At 52.0% G+C, this 19,708-nt stretch overlaps 2 protein-coding genes across 3 annotated transcripts in view; one reads left to right on the top strand and one right to left on the bottom strand.

Moving 5' to 3' along the window:
• Cog2 (component of oligomeric golgi complex 2) overlaps positions 1 to 4,272 on the top strand; it is a 44,472-nt gene extending 40,200 nt beyond the window's left edge. For both annotated transcript variants that reach the window (XM_033761859.1, XM_010621921.2), the window contains exons 16-18: positions 860 to 999; positions 2,170 to 2,350; positions 3,696 to 4,272. In XM_033761859.1, the coding sequence (XP_033617750.1) occupies positions 860 to 999; positions 2,170 to 2,350; positions 3,696 to 3,797 (423 nt within the window). In that variant the 3' untranslated portion in view covers positions 3,798 to 4,272. The remainder of the gene's footprint in view (positions 1 to 859; positions 1,000 to 2,169; positions 2,351 to 3,695) is intronic.
• A 5,038-nt stretch (positions 4,273 to 9,310) lies between these two features.
• Agt (angiotensinogen) lies at positions 9,311 to 19,277 on the bottom strand. Its single transcript, XM_010621922.1, has 5 exons — positions 19,180 to 19,277; positions 15,370 to 16,217; positions 11,832 to 12,102; positions 10,582 to 10,726; positions 9,311 to 10,003 (listed from the first exon to the last, which is right to left on the bottom strand). The coding sequence occupies exons 2-5, from the start codon at positions 16,196 to 16,198 to the stop codon at positions 9,812 to 9,814; spliced, it is 1,437 nt and encodes a 478-aa protein (XP_010620224.1). The 5' UTR covers positions 16,199 to 16,217; positions 19,180 to 19,277; the 3' UTR covers positions 9,311 to 9,811.
• Between the last annotated feature and the right edge of the window lie 431 nt (positions 19,278 to 19,708).

The following is a 19,708-nucleotide window of genomic DNA, read 5'->3' as shown; positions in this document are numbered from 1 at the left end:
AGGCCTCTTTTTTTTGTTTTCTTTTTGGTACTGGGAGTTGGGATCCAGAGGCGTTTCACTGAGCTGCATCCCTACCCCTTTATTTTTCATTTTGAGACAGGGTCTCACGATTGTGCCCAGATGGCTCAACTCCCAGATACTTTCTGTATATTTATTGAGATGTGTACTGTCGGTCAGAAACTATGCTGAACTCTGCACACTTCACTGCTCCTCCTGTGAAGTGGATGCTGTATCTTTATTTACAGATGAAGAAACCAAAGCTAGGGAAGATTAGGTCACTCTCAAGATCCTTACTTCTCAAATGGTGGCTTATTGATAAAATCACCATGGCAATCCCTGGTGAAAGCTTGTTAGAAATTCACCCTTGCTGGGTGTGGTGGTGAATGCTTGTAACAGGGAAGCTGGGGTAGGGTTGTTGAGAGTTCAAAGCTAGCCTGGGCTACTGAGTGAGTTTTAGGCCAGCCTGAACTACATAGCAAGACCCAGTCAAAAAGCAAAAAAAAAAAAAAAAAATGCAGCCTCATAACTTTTCCTCACCTCTCCTCCCACACCCCAAGAATCGGAACCTGAATTTAAAAGGATCACTGGGTGAATGGTGTGGGCGGAAATTTTGGGAAGAAGTGCCCTAGAGGAATTGGAAGTGCTGGACCACTTTTGAATCAACCTGGCTGCAGGCGTTGTCCTGTCCTGCTCATTCCCCTCATCTTCATCCCCTCCTCCAGGCATCTTGGGATAGACAGAGGTTGTACTGTGTCAGAACAGAGACAGAAGTATCGTTTAGAGCCTGAGGTTTTGGTAACTCACTCTCTCTCTCTCTCTCTCTCTCTCTCTCCCCCCCCCACCCTACCTATTACTCCAGGAGGTCCCAACCACGGCCTCCTCTTACGTGGATAGTGCACTAAAGCCATTTTACCAGCTTCACAGTGGTCACAGGGATAAGCTCAAGCCCGCAGTAATGCAGCAGTGGCTGGAAGAAGCTCTCTCTGAGAGCACTCACAAGTAAGTGACTTTCGGAGGGGCTGTCTATGACTTACTTGGGGAGGCTGAGGCATCACGGGGCTGTATGTAAATTTGACAGTAAGAGCATCATAGCACTGTCTGGCACTGGATGAGGCAGCATGTGGTCACTCAGTCTTATCTCCCTCCTTCCCCTTCCCACCCCGCTGCCCTCTAGCCCTGCAGGCCTCTTCTGCCACCTGGACCACGGCCAGTCTGGCCAGTGTCTCCCAGCCACCGTCTTTACTGCCCTCCCCTCCCTCTGCCCTGTCCAGGTCCTTCCTCTTGGGCTCTGTCAGTCCAGCATAGCTCTGGTCACAACATATAATGAAGGGCATTTCCCAGATGAGACCTCTGGAATGAAGATGAGAAGATGTCCATTTTAAAGCATAATTACAACTGACAGTTTCTCAAGCTCCCAAACTCTTGAACATCTCTTCCTATCCAATCCATCCTGCCCCAGTGCTGGTATTGGCATTCAGTCAGGCCAACTATGTAGTATTCAGGACTGACAGTGAGGCTTAGTGGGAGAACACTTGTCCAGCATCTGTGAGGCTCTGGATTTCATCCCTAGCACTGCCCCAAAAAAAGTTATTCTACTTTATTATTGATTTCATTTAATTATTAACTTGGTAGTAGTGTTTTATTATTTCTGGTACTTAAGAGTTAAGTAGCTGTTGATAGCTTTAGAACATAATAGTGGTGCATTATACTATTTTTGTGGGCAAGCATAATTCTGTGTCACAGCCAACTTGTAGACAAAGTCTAGAAATACAACTCATTTATAATTTGAAGAATATAAAGAATATTTGTAAAGTAATAACCAGTTTTATTTAAAATTCTGAGGTAATTTTATGCTTCAAATGGCCGATTTGGAATGAACTGTCACTCATTCTGGAACATGTTACAGATGTCCACTCAGTGTGAAAGATACTGGCCTGTCACTTTCTCATAGTGCTTAGGGTAAAGCTTTAAGCAAAATTTGTTCATGCTTCTCGTGTTCTGAGAGAATACCATGCTGTTATGAGCCTTTCTTACAGTCTCAAGGAATATTTATTGTGTTGGGTTTTACGAGAGCTGAGTTTTTCTTAAAAGTCTTCTCTTTTTTTCACAAAGCCATTGTCTCTGGTTTTACAGATGTCTCTCAGTAGTAACCATGTCTTTGTGCCCAAGGTACTGTGAGACTGTGTCAGATGTCCTGAACTCCGTGAAGAAGATGGAGGAGAGCCTAAAGAGACTGAAGCAAGCCAGGAGAGCCCCTGCCACCAGCACCGTGGGACCCAGTGGTGGCATGAGTGACGATGACAAGATCCGGCTGCAGCTGGCCTTAGATGTGGAGTACCTGGGAGAGCAGGTACCTCCTTGGGGAGCTAACCCCAGGCCCTGGGGTGGTGTTGCTGGAGCTTATGAGAGAGGCCTAGGTTACTTCGAAAGCCAAGGTTCTGCACTAGGAACCAGGAGAAGGGAAAAAGTGTGTCAGGAGTTCTCCTGTCAGTGTCATTGGTGGGCCCTTGTGTGTCTGCTAGGGTTATGGTGCATGTGCTCACGTTGCCCACTGCTATGAGCCCACAACAGGACCCTGTCCCGGTGCAGAGAAGCCTGGTGTGTAAATGGCCACAAGGAGTGCAGAAGGCCTCCACCTCCTGTGCTGTGACGGATGAAGTCTGAGCTCAGTTTCTTTAATTCACCACCTGGGTTTTATCAGTTTTCTGTAAAACACAGATTTTAGAATGCAGATAACACCATGTGGCTGATGGCCTGTAGACCATCAGTAAGGGATTATGTGGATAGCATGGACAGAAGTGATGTCCTCAGATGTCTGAAACTGCCGCATTCCATAGAGCAGAAGCTCCTCAAGAAAGGCCTTTGCAGAGAAGTGAGATGGTGCAGTGTCCTGAGAAGCTGCTTGCTTTCTTTGAGCATTGTCTTGCACACATCAGGGCCATCTGTGGAATTCTAAGTTCATTCCACCTGAGGCAAATTTAGAGGTGCAGAAGTCACCTGCCAGGTTTCTTTATTTCACAAGAGAAATTAAAATATTTTTACAAGCGAGAAAGTTTGCTATAGAACCATGAAGAGCAAATAAGCCAAAGAACAGGGAGGGGAAGCAGGAGAAGAGGTTCCCACAGCCCTGGGTCCGAGCGCAGGATGCTGAGTCATGCTGGCGCCTGCCTCACCAGGCCTTATGGCTGTCGTTTTTTAACAGAAATGGGGAACATTGTGTGCTGAGTCTTGGCTTCCAGAGTCAGCTCAGTAGCTGCTGTGCCAAGAGTGTTTCCAGTCCATCGTGTTCTCAGAGGCTGTTGGCCAGTTGAGAAAGTGGGAGCTCAAGCCAGTGTTTTTGTGAAGGTTCACCATTGATCACTTTAAAAATAGTTCACTGTAAAAATTTCTTTTAGTGTGAATTTTCTTTTCTAACATTTCTTTAAGGTCCACAAAAGAGGCTTTTATCCCGGTCAGAGTGAGATAATTTAACAGACTTGCTTCTTAGCATGCAAAGTGTTTGACCCCAAAACACAAATAAATCCTTTGCTCTAAAGGAAAAGTATCCTGAAGGTCTTTGGGAGCCCTGGCTTTCTGGCTCAGTGGAGGGAGGGAGGGTGCGGTGGGTAGGGAATTTTGTTCTTGCTTTTATAAGGGTCTTTTTCACATTCACCTTAAGTCGCACTCACACAGTTCACTCTCATGGCCTTCCACAGATACGAAAGATGGGCCTGCAGACAAGCAGCATCAAGAGCTTTGAGGCCCTCAATGAGCTCGTGGCAGCCGCCAGGGACCAGGCAGGAGCTGAGCAGCCCTGAGCACCCTGGAATCTGGGAGGAAGAAAAGTGGTTCTGTCCTCAGCATCACTGACAGCACCTGCGCCCCTCTCAACACACTTGGGTCTTCCATCACCCAAAAAGAACAAAAGCCTTTTCCATTGTATGGAAGATAGTTTTTAAAGACCTTTGAAACTTTTTACTATAGTTTACAAACAGATTATTTTATTTTTCTTGTAAATCTTAGTGTGAAAGAGCTGATTTCTAAAACAGAACTAAAGTGCGTATGCACGTGTGGATAGGAAGCTGTCTTCCAGGCCTGTGGTGGGAGGGGCTCCTGGTGCTGCAGCCACAGCAAGGAAACATCTCTGGCAGGATGACTGCAGCCCTAGGCTTCCTGGATGCCATGGTGCCCAGCCTCAGCATGGCACAGAACAGCACCGCAGATCCTGCTTGCTTGTTGCCTAACCTCTGTCATAAGCAGAGCTACTAGGAAAGATTTATTTCCTAAATAAAACTAGTATCTGCCACAGCATGTGCCTTTCGTTTGTGATTTTTGGCACAGTGAGGTGCACCTGTCACTCCCACCTGTACTATCACAGTCCCTGCTAGGAAGATGTCTCCCTCAGCACAACCAGAAGGTCCTGTCCACGTAGAACTTTGCAGTAGCATGTGGTAACTCTGACCTATGAAAGAAAAACAAGGCATCTTCTGCAGAAGCCAGTGGGTGCCACCCCATGGCAGCTCCCACTGATAGGGGAAGGCTTCCTGATGAAGAAAGCTGCAGCACTGTGGAGGCGCCAAGGGCGGCGTTGGTTTACTCGCACACACAGGTCCTGGCCAGAGCATCCTTCAGTCCAGCCTTCACCCATGGGAGACCTGGTTCACCCCTGCCCCTGCACTACTTTGTCATTCTCACCCGTTGTAAAGCAGGAGAAGCAGTTCATTAGACCCCCAACTCCAGCACCATTTCTTTCGGGGCCATGACCCAGGCGGGATAGTCCCAGGCCCACACAGATGCCAGTGGTCCAGAATGGGGCCCAGGTGCTGCCCCGACCCACCAAACTGGGGCCGACACCACTGCCTCCTGAGTTCCTATGAGAGTGACAGCCTCATTGTCAGCGTCTGCTGCAGAAACCAATCTTTTAAGTTTGAGAATGCTTGCTTATAGCTCTCCACAGAACAGCTCTCCTTTCTTTGATTTGCTTTTATTAGCTTTGTTTTAAAGAATCAATACCTTCTGCTGTAAAAGAGTACTTGTTTTCAGCATTAACATACAGGCTTAAAATGGTCGCAGGCACAGGTTCTTGCTAGTGTAACAGACATGGATTGGGGCAGCTAGGCAGTCACTTGGGGACCCCAGCTAACTCCAAGTCTGTCATCTCTATCCTGCTTCCAAGTTCACCCTGGGACCGCCTCTGTTTTCTTCCTGCATGGTCAGATTACTACCGTGGAACCTTTCCTCTCACAGTTCTGAAAGCTGAAGTCTGCCTCCAGTGTGTCTCCACTCCACATGGCCTTCTCCCTTTCTCATGCTTCAGGGCACACAGCTGAAGCCATACCAGGTTTGGGACCCATCCTGTTCATCAAAGGTAATCTTACTAGCAGACCCCTAACCGAATTACACCACAGAGCCCATTTCCCAGTGGAGTCCTACACTAAGGTCCCAGGGCTTGAATGTGATGTGTCTTGGAAGCCGCCATTAAGCCAACCCACTCTTCAGTATAACTCACCGGGGAGGGAGAAGAGATGGAACAACCCACAAAGTGACTGTAGCCTAGCTTGGGTGACATGTGGCTTTCCTACCCTGTACACAGCTCAATCGTGGGGGTTGCGAACAAGTTTAGCTATGAGTCACGGAAAAAGGGGAGAGAGTGGATTTGGAAAGTGGCTGTATATACATTCAGGTCTCCCACCTGCTCTAGGGGGTTGTCTGAGGATTAGGTACGGAGCTGAGTGCACCATTGTACCCCTCTGAAGCCTGCCACGGAGCTCCAGTACCAGGCTGTATGTGTGAAGTGTCCCTAGCCAGTCCATATCTCCCACCAAAATCTCAGTCTCAAAGTGGCTTTTGTTGCTGAGTAGTCATCCTGTCAACTCCAGAAGACTTAGAATTTAGTTTCTGTTTCTTGGAGAAACAGACCTCTAGAGGTAATACTTTTGTGTTAAGTTTTAACACAAACACAAACCCGCAAAGTTTTGGTATTCTGTGACCTCATATTGTTCCTATTGTAGCAGCATCCCACTTACAAGGGCACACCATGTGGCCAAAGAAGAACCTGTGGCAACACAATGCTCCAGCAGCCTCCCCTGGAATTGAGGAGTCATTTGTCGGCTGCCTTTCCAAATAAAAACAGATGTGCTGAGCACATGCTTGTAATCCCAGCACCCTGTGAGGCTGAGGCAAAAGGAACACAAGTTCAAGCCCAGTCTTGCTAAGCCTTAGCAACTTAGCAAGACCTTGTCTCAAAATAAAAATAGATCTGGGAATGTAGCTTAGTGTTAAGGCCCTGGGTTCAATCCCTCATAACACACACACATTCCACATGTTCAGCTCCCTAGTAACAACAATTGTCTGGAGTCATTAGGGTAACTATAGAGTCATAGTTCTCATCCCAGGACCACACCGTAGTAGTGACTCCCAGGACCCACTAGGGCAGTGATTCTCAGGCTCACTGTTGGGCCATAGTGCTGGCACTCATGAAAGGAGTGTGCTGGGGACTTGGAAAGAGTAGCTCTGAAATCTGATGGTCAGCCTACTCTTAGACTGTACCCATGAGGTTTTAGGAATCAAATTTGGAGATGTGTCATCCACCAAAGCAAGTGGAGCTGCACTGGCTGTGGCCACAGCCTCTTCTGGAAACCTGTGCTTGGAGCACATTTTGTGTGCTGTTTAACATGGTGCAACCCAAACACTGATGTGTTCCTGGGCCTCCTGTCAAAATGTAGATTTTGGCTCTGGATGTCTGTGGGGCCTGAGCCTGCATTTCACCAAACAGAACTGCTGAGGTCCCAGGACCTCCCTGTAAGTAGTCGAGGTCTGTGCTCCAACTCTCAAAGAGTCTGGGCACCTGCAGCCATTTGGAGTACCTAGGTAGCAGGATCCACCCCACCCTGGCCTTTAGAGGGCCAGAATGAGGTAAGCTCTACAGACCTGGGGACAGTGGGTCATGGCGAAGAACAATAGACCCTGCAGTGGTGGCAGGACCCCAGCCCACACCAATAGTGGGGCTCTGGTCACCTCCATTTCGGTCATGCACATAGAGAAGGCAGCAAGATCCTTAGACCACAGCCAGTGTCACAAGCCAAGCCAGTGTCCAGACTGCACGCCCCACCACCAGCTGTAGGCAGTTGGGAAGATAGAACACTAGCAGTCCCGCTGAGGGAGAGACAGGCCTCAAGAAGAAGAATGGTGTATTGTGGTGCTGCTGATGGCAGGAAGGAGAGTGCCAGGCCCCAAAGGCCCACAGCAGAGACCCTCATCAGTTTTAAAAAGGCACAGTGCCACCTGAACCCCCTCTGACTTGTGTCCGCTGGTGCCAGCCCTGTGCATGCCTGGTCAGCATCTCCATTAGAAGGACGAGCAGAAACCCAGATCCAGGAAAAACTTTGTAGTGGCCTTCCAGGGACCCCAAGGGTGACTGGGGGAGCCACAGGTGCATGGGGAGGCCCTGCAGGAAGTCATCACAAGCTCAGTGGCTTAAGACAACTCAGATCTAAGCCTTCCAGGGCTGAGGTTCAAGGGACTCCCTGAATGTGGACAGAGGGCTGGAGCCCCCCCCCCATGACTTTTTTGGCTGCCTGGGCTATTTCTGATCCTTGGCCTATGTCCCCATCTAGCATTTGCCTTCTCTCTTGTTGTCACTTATATCTAGCTTTCCCCTCCCTGAAGCCGTGGGGTTACAGGGTAGGGCTTTTCAGAGGTGGCTGGATCTAATGTGTGTGATGCTGGCATTAAGTGTGTGATGCTGGGATCAAGGGTGTGTGATTACTAAATTAGTCTGGTTGGTTTGTCATAGTCTTTGGGAGTGGATAATGGAAAGGCCTTTCCTGGGTGTAAGTGCTACTTCCCTGGACAAAAAGAGCTGCTATGGTTGCTGGTTGCTTGCTGCTTGCCACTTTGCTGTTTTGCTGCCTTCTGCCCACCATGAACTGTTTCTCCTCTGTGATGCCACTTTGCCTTGGAGCCAGCCAGTCATGGACTGAAACATCTATAAACTATGAGCTAAATAAGCCTTTCCTCCTTTAACTTTGCGTGTTGAGTATTTTTTCTCATCAATAAGAATAGTAACATCTCCTATCTGCCATTATACCATCAGCCATTGTCTTCAGCTCTCACCCTGCATTCCTCTTGTGCTGGACACTTGTGATTAAAGCCACCCATAAATCAATGTTCATCCCCACTTCTAGAGCCATAGTGCCACCTGCAAATCCCTTTTCCACATAAGGGACCAGGCACAGGTTGTAGGGGTCAGGACCTCAATAGTGGCCCCAGCATGGCAGTGCACACTCCCATTTTGCCATACTTACACAGGACAGGACTTCCCAACAGGGATTGTGACCTCTTTTAATTGTGGTTAATTTATTCATTTTATTCATCTCAGCATTTTCTCTTTTACACATCAGGGCAGTGAGGCCCAGAGAGGCTGAGGAACTGGCCCCTGATCATATAACAGTACATAGGGTGGATCCACCTTTGAGCCAGGACCTACCCAACCACCATGTTCATAGGTCAGCCTAGACCACACCCACTGGACAGAGAGGACAAACTGTCCTAGTTTCATCAGAGCCAGGGAGGAATGTCCAAGGACAGGGGAGGCCCTTGGGAGACGCTGAAATTCTGAGATGGCACAGCTTTCTGGCCACAGTCAAAAGTGTGCCATGTCTGTCTTCAGAGCTGCTGTGGGCCACATGCTGGCCCTGGGCAATTCCAAGGGAGGTGCTGCTTGTCATGCAAGTGCAGGGTGCATGAGCAGGCAGAGCCCACACTCCAGCTGAAGCCAGGGAGGCTACCCACATGTGACCAGGGATCCCCATGAGAGCCTCTGCTTGGCTCCGTCCAGCAGCCAGCATGCTTCACTGCTCACCCGCTCCAGCATGTGTGCCCAGAGGAAGGCAAGTGAATGAGAGGAGGAAGCATAGCCCTGTCACTGTGGCCAGCCACAAGCCCTCCCTTTGGCCCACCCCAGAGTTAGAGGCTGTGGGCCTAATCCCATCTAGTGGAGCAGGCAGTCACCGGGGAAGGAAAGGCATTTGCAAATATGTGTCTGAAGATTCTAAATCTCTCCTCTACCCTGCATCATGGAACAGCTCTCAGACCTATGTCCTGGTTGGAGAGTGTCCTTGGTCCCATTTCTCTCCTGGGACTTGTGAAGACAGGTTCCACAGCCCTGGCCATCCTCAGAGAGTCATGACCGTCAGAGCAGAGGTGTCCAGGAAGCTATGTGAGGACAATCAGGTGCTGGTCCTGCCCTCCACAGAGCCCAAGCAAGGGCCTCGAGAGAGCTCTGTCAGCTGAACAGCACACCTCTCGGCTTCTAAGAATCCTCTTAGTTTCTTGTTGCAAGACATTTATTAACAACACAGAGATAATCACCTATTGTATTACATTCTAGCTAAATTCAGATGCTTGTGTCTTGTGTTTTTCAAAAATCACAGGAAAGAACAACTAAGATATTGTGGAAACCCCATGAAGATCAAGGTCACATCAATAAGCTAAATATAAACCCAAAGCAATAAAACACAATGTGTGTTTTAATTTTAAAACCCAATTTCTGTTCTCAATATAAAAGCAAACTCTCTCTGTTTTCACAAATGAATTGGTCAGTTCCCATTCTTTCCAGAACAGTAGGCCTGTGCTGAACACCAGCTTCTGGTTCCCACCCCCATCCTCCAAGCAACCTGGCCTGGGAGGCTGATTCTGCTGCTCTTTATCCATAGCACTGTGTTTACAGAGGAGACTGCTATCGCTCAGTGTCACTCTTGGAAGGAAAGGAAGAAGACCAGAGGCAGATGCTCTGCTGTCGGCCTTGTCCCACAGCCAGCAAGCACTGACCTCACACTGCACTCAAGGGGTTGTCCACACGGCCCAGGAAGTGCAGGGCATCTGCCTCCTTCTCATAGATAGCGAACAGGAAGGGGCTGTTCAGGGTCACCTCCAAGGCCTCAGGCATGCTTGGCTGGCGGGTGGACACCACAGGTTGCTTCCCATCATCTGCTTTGAGTTCAAAAAGGAGGCTGTTCCGCACCTGCAAGGCAGTGGACATTGGCTTCTCTCCCAAGGGCTGCAGGACCTCCCCCCAAGGAGGGCATGGGACAGCCATGCCCTGAACAAGGACCTGTCTAGCCTGCCAGGAAGACATCCTTCATGTGGACACTGACCACCCCATGCCAAATCACATGCACCTCTCCCTGCCACCCTGCTGGCTCTGGGAGTTTCAGCTCTCTCTGTTGTGGCTAACCTAGCACAGAGGGCCCATGCCCTGGAAGTGACGTGCTCCCTCCAGCACTTGCGCAGTGCCTGGAGTATGCAGGGCGTCCTTGGCACTGCAAGTGGGCCTCATTCCCAGTGGAGGTGAGACAGGGTCTTCAAGGAGCCAGAGGACAGGGCATTGGCCCAGGCACTCACTTTCCTCATTCTAGCCTAACTCTGCCACAGGACCCAGGAGACCCTGAGGGCAGGCAGGCAGTCAGGTCAGGTCTGAACCATAGCAGATAGCAGAACAGACCCGGTAGGAATTGCTTTTCCCTATCCCCACTGGCTCCAGCCCTGCTGGCCCTACCCATGCCTCTTCTCATTGGACTCATGAGCCAGGTCCCCACTGACCTCTCCCACTCTCAGGCTGGTGTCACTGATCCTGTCTAGGTTGACCTCGGTGCCCAGCAAGGCAGACAGCTTGGTCCCGGTCAGCACCTCCTGCAGGTCGTAGGATGCTCTCAGCTCCAACTGGGGAAAGGTCAGGTGCATGGCCCTGGGGATGACATGGTTAGGGGTCCTGGAAGTCCTTCCTACTGCAAAGATCCAGGGCCCACAGCCAGGGTTCCCTAAAAGGTTCCTGAAGAAGGGATGTCCAGCCCCTTATACAGCTAGGCATCCTCACTTTTGAGAAAAACCTCAGCACCAAACACAGTGGAACCTTCAGGTTGTTTGAAGTAGGATGAGGAGCCCCTGCAGGTGGAGACCTTGCTGACTGTGAGCAACTGGCTGCCCTCTGTCCCTGAGTATTCTCAGGCTGCCTGTACATCAGGAGGTTCTGAAAAGAGCTAAGGGCCACCATCTAAAGTCATGAGAAGTGGCTGTCTCCAGGGCACTTGGAATAGAGACGGGTTCAGGAAAGGGACCACGACAGCAGGCCGTGTGGCATGTTGTCACATTGTGTGTATGCACAAACTGTGGATGAATAAAACGTGTGTGCACAGTGGGTGTTGTGCAGCTGTGAAGAGGAGGGGAGCTCATGTGGGACAGCTCCAGGGAACTCTAAGGGGCTGCAGCACTGGGCAGGGAGCACAGAGTAGAGAGTCTGGGCATAATGAGGCTGAATTTCTCTCCTGCAAGATTTGAAAGCTCTGGAGATGGACGGTAGTGATGATGGCACTGTGACTATACTTAATTCCGCCCATCTGAACACTGTAAAAACTCAAGTTCACATCAGAATGCCACTCATGTCTTGGGAGCAGGCTACTGTCCCACCAGACTGGAACTGACATTGAGGTTGAGGCCAGCTGCTCTGTTGTCACACAGAGCCCTGCCCCATCACACAATCAACTCTGGTTCAAGGCCAGTTCCCTGAGGAAGCTCCCAGTCTCACAGGAGCCCACAGCCCCCTACAGCACATTCCAAGATGCTCTGGGTGCCTTGAACCTACTCCATGTGGGTGTGGGATCAGGGCAGGCCGGGTGTTTCTGTCTCAACTCATATGAGAAGCACACTTCCCCTCCTGTGCCAGTACTCGATGGTACGATGGAGACACCACAGGGGCCACCCAGCCCAGCCAGCCAGGTGGTACTACAGCCACCCCACCCTGGGTAAAGGGCCAGTGCAGCACCCCAGCTTTCCAGAGGAGCAGAGGTTCCTACCGGGAAGACAGGTTTTTATTCATCTTCACCAGGAAGTCATGGTGGAAGGCTAGGCACATGATCTGGTCCAGGTTGGAGGCACCGTGGGGCTGGATCAGCAGCAGGGTGGCACTCTTGCCCATGGGCACATGAATAGCTGAGAAGTTGCTCTGTGGGTTGCTCCAGTGCTGGAAGGTGCCAGAGCCTGACATCATAGGGACAGACACCGCAGTGCTGTTGTCCACCCAGAACTTCTGAGGCCCAGCCAGCAGGGAGAAGCCCTTCATCCTCCCTGAAGCCAGACAGAGCCAGAAGGAGAGGTCAATGGTCAGCAGGCCAGGAAAGGGGCACAGGCCACTCCCACTTACTCCCATCTCCGCCCCTTCCCTGCCCACTGGGCCAGCTTCATCCTGGCCACAGGTTGTGCCCACCCAGACCCTGGTGCTGCTCAGGTCTTTGTCCTGTGTGATCCAGCCACTGAGATTGCCACAGAACTCGGCCACCGCCAAGGACCTGGCCAGGGCACCCCAGATCTGAGCTTATGATGTTGCTTCAAGATTGAACCACCACCACCTGACCAGCTAGACCCAAACCCAGATCTTCCCTGGTCCCAAGCTTCTAGTTCGCCACCCTCATTATTCTACAAATAGATATTCTTGAATTGCCATGTTAGGTTCACAAAATTGAATAGAAAGTACAGAGAATTTCCGTATAACTCCTGTCTGCCACAGTCAACACCTCACAGTCTGTTTACTATAACTGTATGTGTCTGTGCATGTGCATGTGTGTGCATGCTGGGGGTGCAGCTCAGGCCCTCACACTCACTGCTGAGCCACTCCATCAGCCTCCATTTGTTACACCTGAGGCTACGTGGTCATTCACTATCACCCAAAGCTCCCCGTTCACACAGGGCTCACTCATGGTATTGGGCACTCTGCAGAGCTGGATAATATACAGTGATGTGTGTCCACCACTGTGGTGCATAGTCATCTCACTGCTCTAAGGACATCTGTCTACGTCCAGCTATGACAGAGCCTGTAGTGGTCCTTGGTCCCAGGGACCCACCCCCCTCCCAAAGTCGTGGGTCAGATTGGCACCCAAGATTTAGAATGAAGGCCTCACTTCTCAGGGTCCCTGGCCATGACTGACAGAATGAAGAGATATACAACCCTGCTGTGAGCCCAGATCTCAGCATGGACCTTGTGCAGAGCAGCCCTCTCTGTCCTGTCTTCACGCACAGACTGAGGATGAGGCAGAGAGCCAGAGGCTGCACTTCAGGCTGAGCTGCCCTGCCCACCCACGTGGAGGACAACTGTTAGCCGGGTCTCTGCATGACCCCCGATACCTCCCTGACTTTACTCCTGCGCATTTACTCATGGTGCAGACACCACTGTGGGGCGTTGTGAGAAGAGGGGTTGACAAGAGCCCATCACAGTGGCCAGTGACTGGCTGCAGAGGGGACTCAGAGGGCCAGGTTCCTGCTCTCCTGAGTCAGGGTCCTCAAGCTGAAGGCGGGGTCACGGGGAGTGGGTGTGGGTATGGCAAGTATGGGCTGGATAAGCCCCTACCAGGACCCAGGTCTTGTGAGGGTGAAGGGGCCCATTCCTCCATCCTAAGAGCCCTAGAGAGATGAGCCATTCTCAAAGTCCATGTGAACAAGAAGCTGAGTGTCCCTCACCCAGTCCCCAAGGGACTTCAGCAGAGGCTTTTTACTTTAAAAGGGAAAGGGCTGGACTTTCTCCCCCAGCAACTAAAGCAGAAACAGAAATGCTGGACTCTGCCATGGGGGTGGTGCCCTCTCGTCACTGACTAACCCTGACTTGCCAGTCCCATGCTGAGGTTAAGTCAATCCCTCTGGTTCAACCCAACTGGCACCCGGGAGCCTGCCAATCCTGGGGGAACTGAGTACTGGCAAAGGGCACCTGTGACCTTAGCCTAACACCTTGAGTCTCACGTATCCAACCACCTGCTGAGGGGACCCAGAGCTCCTAAGACAGTCTATTCATCCACAGAAGGATTAACTAGCACAGGAGGATCTCCATCTGGAGGGAGCTGAGACCAGCAAGGTCAGCACAGAATGTGGGGGTGGGGGCCCAGTGCTCTGAATCTGACTTCTTCCTCCTTTCTCCACCTCTGCAGTCCGTACTGAGGATGGCTTTCTTCCCAGGCAAGATTCCCCTCCTGACACCAGTGGCTTGCTTGCCTTCACCGAGGAGAACCACCTTCTCATGGAGCCTTTGGATGGCAAGCTCATCCCCAGTTCCCCTCTGCTCCACACAGGGAGGGCCTCCCTCTGCCCCCATGATGGTACCTGCCCATCCCCCAGCCTCTCCTTTCCTGGCACTCAAAGTCAGATACAAGATCTTTGCAGAGACTCAAGGATATGGCCATGGTGGGAAATCATCAGGCACAACCCACCTTGCTGGATCCCTGCTGCTCTGTCTACAGTGGCCTGGGTGGCACTCCGCCCACCCCTCAGCTGTACATCTTCCTGTCGAACCTTGTCAACACTCCCCTCCTCAGCCAGCCACCCATCAATGCACAGATCAGGTGCACGACCCTGTGACCGTGTGCCTGGGCTGTCACACACATGGCCTTTGGGCGTCCTCCCTGCCTACATGCAGCCCCTGCTGTGGGCTGTGGGGGTGGGTGTGAGCAGGACTCCTCTCTTCAGCCCCCACCAGGCCAAAGCTCCTTCCTTCCCGCAGCACATCAGGCTCATCCTGTGCTCTGGCCGAGCCAGCTCTCTGTCCTCTCTTACGCCCTGACCCCCATAGCCTCTGCGCCAATGATTCCTCTTTCCTTCTTCCCCAGGCCCTTTGAGCCTCCCCTTTGTTCTGCGTGGCTTTGCTTTATTGTCTGAGCTCTTTCATATGCAGCTTACTCCAGGCATCTGCCCTTGGGTCACTCCTTTGTCTGTGTTTAACTCCTGACCTGGTTTACGCCTGCTCACCCTTCCTCTTGCCCATCTGAGACAGCCAGCTCAGTCTGACCTGTATTCGTTGCCAAAATACGCAGTGTTTATAGTAGGGATATTCTAGTGAGACCCATCCCGTCGTGAAAGCAAGGTAAGCTAGGCAGGCAGCCACCACTGAGCACACTGTAGCTCACAGACTGGTTGTTTCTGCATGGGCCAGAGACCCTGGTCCTGGCATGGAGCTGGCTGTAGGCAGGGGATATGAGTTGATCCCAGGAACCTGCCTGGGGCTGTGTTCTCCTGAGTAAGATTATTGTTCCTCTGAGCCCCCACTGTGCCACCAGTAAAAAGAAGCATGGAATATCTTTCCCCTTCAGAGGGAGCAAAGTGATGAGAGCAGAGGCTTGCCCCAGGAGCCACACATACTAGGTAGTGCGTGGGTGGGCACCACCTAAGGACCTGGCAGGCAGTCCCTCCCACCTCCTCCGGGGAGGCCTCCAACTCCTTCCACTTGGCCGCCACTCCCAGCCCCACGATCTGCCCTGCTTGGGGAAGCCCACACTCGGCATGAAAGTCTCAGGGGCTAGGATCAGCACCCTTGGGCACTAGCCAGGGCCAAGTCGCCTGGGGGGCTGGCCTTACCTTGGAAGTGGACATAGGTGTTGAATAACAGGGTGCTGCCTGGGCGGACTCCTGCCAGGGGCCCACCTATCTTCCACCCTGTCACAGCCTTCAGGAATGTGTTGATCTTCTCAGCCGCATGATTTGGGTCAGTGGACAGGTCCAGAGAGCGCGGGAAGATGACAGGAGCAAAAGGAGCCAGGCCCAACATGAACGACCTCTTCAGATGCAGGCCCGGAACCGTGAACATGCCCACCACAGTGGACAGCAGCAGCCGGGCCTGGCCACTGGCCTCACCCTGGGCTACCAGGAGGCCCTGAATGGCTTTTAGGGCAGAGAGGACCTTGTGCCCATCCAGCCGGGAGGTGCAGCCCTGGTCCTGCATGGGAACCCCTAGTAATGCCTGCAGCTCACTGGCTGTGGTGTCCCAGGCACCCAAGTAGAGAGAGGCCAGTGTACCAAAGACAGCCGTCGGGGAGAGGGTGATCCCACTGGCTGTGCTCCCCACCTCACTCAGAGCCTTATACAGGCGTAAGCCCAGGAAGTTGGCCATCATTGCAACCTGGGTGGCCCGCTGCCTATCTTCAGTCGTGAGCTGCTCAGCGGCCAGCACCAGCTGCTCATATAGTGCAGCCTCATTCACAGGGGAGCTCTTGGCCTGCACTGGGACAGGTGTGAAAGTTGACTCTTTGGGCCTCTCTGCAATGGACTTCTCCATCAGTATACAGCTGCTCTTGGGGTAGAAGAGGAGGTGGAATGGGTGGATGTACACTCGATCGCCAGCGGCCAGGCCAGCCCAGGCCAGGAGGCAAAGGATGGTGGCCTTGAGGCCAGTGCCGGTGAGAATCATCTCTGTACTCTGAAAAACACTGTGTGAGGGGGAAAAAGTGGTTATCCAGTGACCTCCACCACAACTGTTGACTATCCCAGTATTCCCTGCAGCCAAGTAGATTTGGAGAAATCCATCCATGTCTATGGGTATTAAGCAGCAAAATGGACTTAGAGCTGCATGGAAAGTATATACATAGTCCAAGTGCCAAACACACCGTCACAGGCTGAGCTGTGCCCTGTGGATTCATACACTGGAGCACTCATCCCAGGACCTGAAACTGTATTTGGAGACTTGTCAAGTTACAGTGAAGTCCTTACCTGATCCAATCTAACTGGTGTGTCTTATAATAAGAGGAGCTCAGGACATACACAGAGACTATGTAGGGATACAGGGGAAGGATACCATCTGCAAGCCAAGGGACCAGCCCTATCCACACCTTGACCTTAGACATTTGCCTTCCAGGATGGGAAACAATACATTCCGTTATGGATGCCCCCGAGTTGTGGCACTCATTACCACAGCCTTGGCAGGCCAAGTCACACCCATGATGATGGCAGTCACTTCTCCCATAGAGGATCTGGTACATGCAACACATGCAGATCCTTGAGGAGGCCCCTCCCTACTCCATGATAATCTAATAGCCCTGGGGTGGGTCCCAGGAACAGGTTCTAGAGTACCCAGATCTTGACATGTAGCCAGGATTGAGCACTGTAGGCTCAACCCAGGACCAGGACTTTTCCTGTCATCTCAAGCTCCAGACCAGCTCTTGGCCTTACCCTAGCAGACCCTGGGGGATGGGGGCTCCAGGACTCTGCACACCCAACTCACTCAGTCACTCACAGTCAGCCTCAATGGCCTGTGCAGAGCCAGAAACAGACTTGTTAACTTCCCAGGTCACTGCCATGAACAGCTGGGTTTCAGTGTCCCCCACCTCATGAGCCCTATCTCCAGCCTTGGCTGTGATAGGCAGCACAAGGGAGCTATCATAGACCTGGTCCCCAGCGCTGGACAGGGCTTCCTTGGAGAGGTGGCATCTCGGCTCTGAGTCAAGGCCACCTTGACATCTGGCTTTCCTTGCTTTGCCTGTCTATGCCCAGTCAGCCATCTTACATTGTGCTGTGGCTTGGATGAATATCTCCCAGAGGCCCATAAGATAAAGGCCTTGTCCCCAGCAAGGTGCTTGTGGGAGGTGGTAGAACCATTAGGAGGAAGGGTCTTATTTTGTTAACCTCTAATTCCCATCCACACCTTCCCCAGAGAAGTAAGTAATGAGTCCACCAGAGCTCAGACTGGAAATTCTCAATCCACAAGGCAATATGAAACTTTCCTCTTTATAAATTAATTTATTGGAATTTCCTACAGAGATCTAAAGCTGGCTGACATTCAATGCCCTGCCTTCCACATTCAGTTCAGGAAACCTGCATCTGCTCTGTACATGGTGAATCCACAACATTTCAAAGTGTACTATTCTGCTCCAGCCACCCAACCACCAGGAGACCTTTGACTTCTGACCAGTCACCATCTCATCCACTTCTGACTCAGCCCACTGTTCTCACAGGAGGCCACAAGGCATAGAAAAGTGGGGCTCCTACAAGAGGACCTGCAGTGTCTGCTCGTGCTGATGTAATCCAAGTAAGGCGAGACCATTGTGGGGGAGTGGCAGCAAGGATGTGCTTACCAGTGCCCACGCCTGTGAGACACAGATGGACACAACCCTTCGCACTTTATGATGCCGCTGAGGGGTGTCATCACATGGATGAGGATACAGTCACTGCCATGGGGGAAAGTTTCAAGGCCACTGTCACAGGAGCACTGTCAGTGTCACAGTCCCCATTGTGAGACAGGTCATAGCACTCTTAGGCAGAGGCAGCTCTTTGCTCTCAGCTGAGGTCTTGTTTTTCATGGGTTCCCACAGGGTCCCGAGAACAAATGGGTTGACCCCCCCAGTAGCTCTTGTGTGTCCTGTGGATCCTCTCACCCTGCCCACCATTGATAGGCACTTCTCACACTGTTCTGTGTCAACATCCTATCCCTATTAGACCCTTAACCCCCTCAGTACACTCCATACCCCCACATGTATAGTACTTGCCACCTCCAAACCCTCTTCACTTAGCCATGTATTTATTCTGCACCTCAAATGTTTCCACCATGAGAAAGCAGACCCCACGAAAGTGGTCCTCTCCCTAGCTAGCAAGGCCCGCATCCCCAAGATATTCCCAGACATGACACATCCCGAATGGGAGTTGTCAGGTAGGTGAGGTCATTAATACTGTGTCGTGGAGGAGCAGAGAGGTCTGGTGACTTGCTCCAGGTCACACAGATGTAAGAGACAGAACTAAAGATCTGATGAGGAGCCTGGATTCTATAGGTGGTGTGTCAGCACCAACCTATGTTGCCTCTTGGCAAAGCAAACACCTGTCTTGTTGGTGTCTGGAAAGCCCTTCTAGTTCTGGAGCCTGGGGTAGTTGTGAGCCCACGTGACAGAGGAGCAAGTACTGATGCTGGGGACACAGTGAGAAGCCAGATCACCCTGACCTGGCATTGAGTCCAGGACCAGAGAGACCACCTAGAGCCACAGGTGACTGTATCTCCCTGGCGATCCCATACCCCACATCCCCCCAGCCCTGTAGCCCACACACAAAGCCTCACTCCTCCCTGGGACTGGAAAAGGCTCCATGGGCTCTTGGTCAGGGTGATGCTGGCCCTAAGCCAGTCTCTCTGCCCTTGAGGCCCCACTCTGTCAAGAAGCAGGAGGATCTGGCCACCCTGCCCTGTGCCTGGGGGACAGGAGGCCCTGGAGAGGACAGGCCTGCAAGGAAAGGCAGCTCAGTGACCATGTCCCCCTTGGTGGTGGCCCTCATCCACCCCTGGCCCCATGCTCCAAATGAATGCTTAATGCCATTTAGCCAGCCCCGCCTGCAGCTCCCCCAGCCTTTCCTCTCTGTCCTCAACTCCGCTGTAGCAGGGAGTCTGGGGAAGGAGCCCAGGGCTCCACTCACCTCTTGCTTTGTCCTGGACAGAGGAGGGCAACTCTTCCCTGGCTGGCTGCACAGGCCACATTTATACCCGAGGGGCGGGGATGGATCTGTTCCCAGCCACTCTGTTCACAGGCTGGGGGTGGGGGAAGGAGGGACCTGGGTAGGGGCCTGGCCGCCCGGCTTGGCCAGGATGGACTGTCAGGCTGGGCCCCTTCCAGGAAGGCCTGAGATCAATGCAGTTCTACTGCTGAGTAGATGAGTCGGTATGGGGTCCAGTTACATATTTACCCAAGCTTGTTGGAGGTGGGGCTGCTCTTACCGGACCTGGCCAGGTTGTGACAGCCTGTGGCCCACCATCCAGGCCTTCTCACCAAACCCCTTGTGACACACTTCTGAGAGGCCACAGAACATGCAGGAAAGGGGGCTGGGGCAGGGGGCGGGTTGTGCTCAGGTGCCTTGGGGCTGCTGTGACCACACTGCTCAACCACAGGTTAGGGTTAGAGTTAATATATGAACTTGACTTCAAGTAGGTGCCATGAAGGTTAGAGTT

This window comes from Fukomys damarensis, unplaced genomic scaffold (assembly GCF_012274545.1).
Source record: "Fukomys damarensis isolate Sample0158 unplaced genomic scaffold, DMR_v1.0_HiC HiC_scaffold_10, whole genome shotgun sequence".
Classification (NCBI taxonomy): Eukaryota; Metazoa; Chordata; class Mammalia; order Rodentia; family Bathyergidae; genus Fukomys; species Fukomys damarensis.
This window is presented reverse-complemented; position numbering and strand designations above follow the sequence as displayed.

What these genes read in the sequence shown, in the direction of transcription:
- Agt (XM_010621922.1), bottom strand. Translation starts at nt 16,198, where the DNA reads ATGATTCTCACCGGCACTGGCCTCAAGGCCACCATCCTTTGCCTCCTG. An exon ending in CACCTATGTCCACTTCCAAG is followed by an intron (nt 12,103 to 15,369) that starts GTAAGGCCAGCC and finishes GTCTGGCTTCAG; the next exon opens with GGAGGATGAAGGGCTTCTCC. An exon ending in CCAGCCTGAGAGTGGGAGAG is followed by an intron (nt 10,004 to 10,581) that starts GTCAGTGGGGAC and finishes ACTGCCTTGCAG; the next exon opens with GTGCGGAACAGCCTCCTTTT.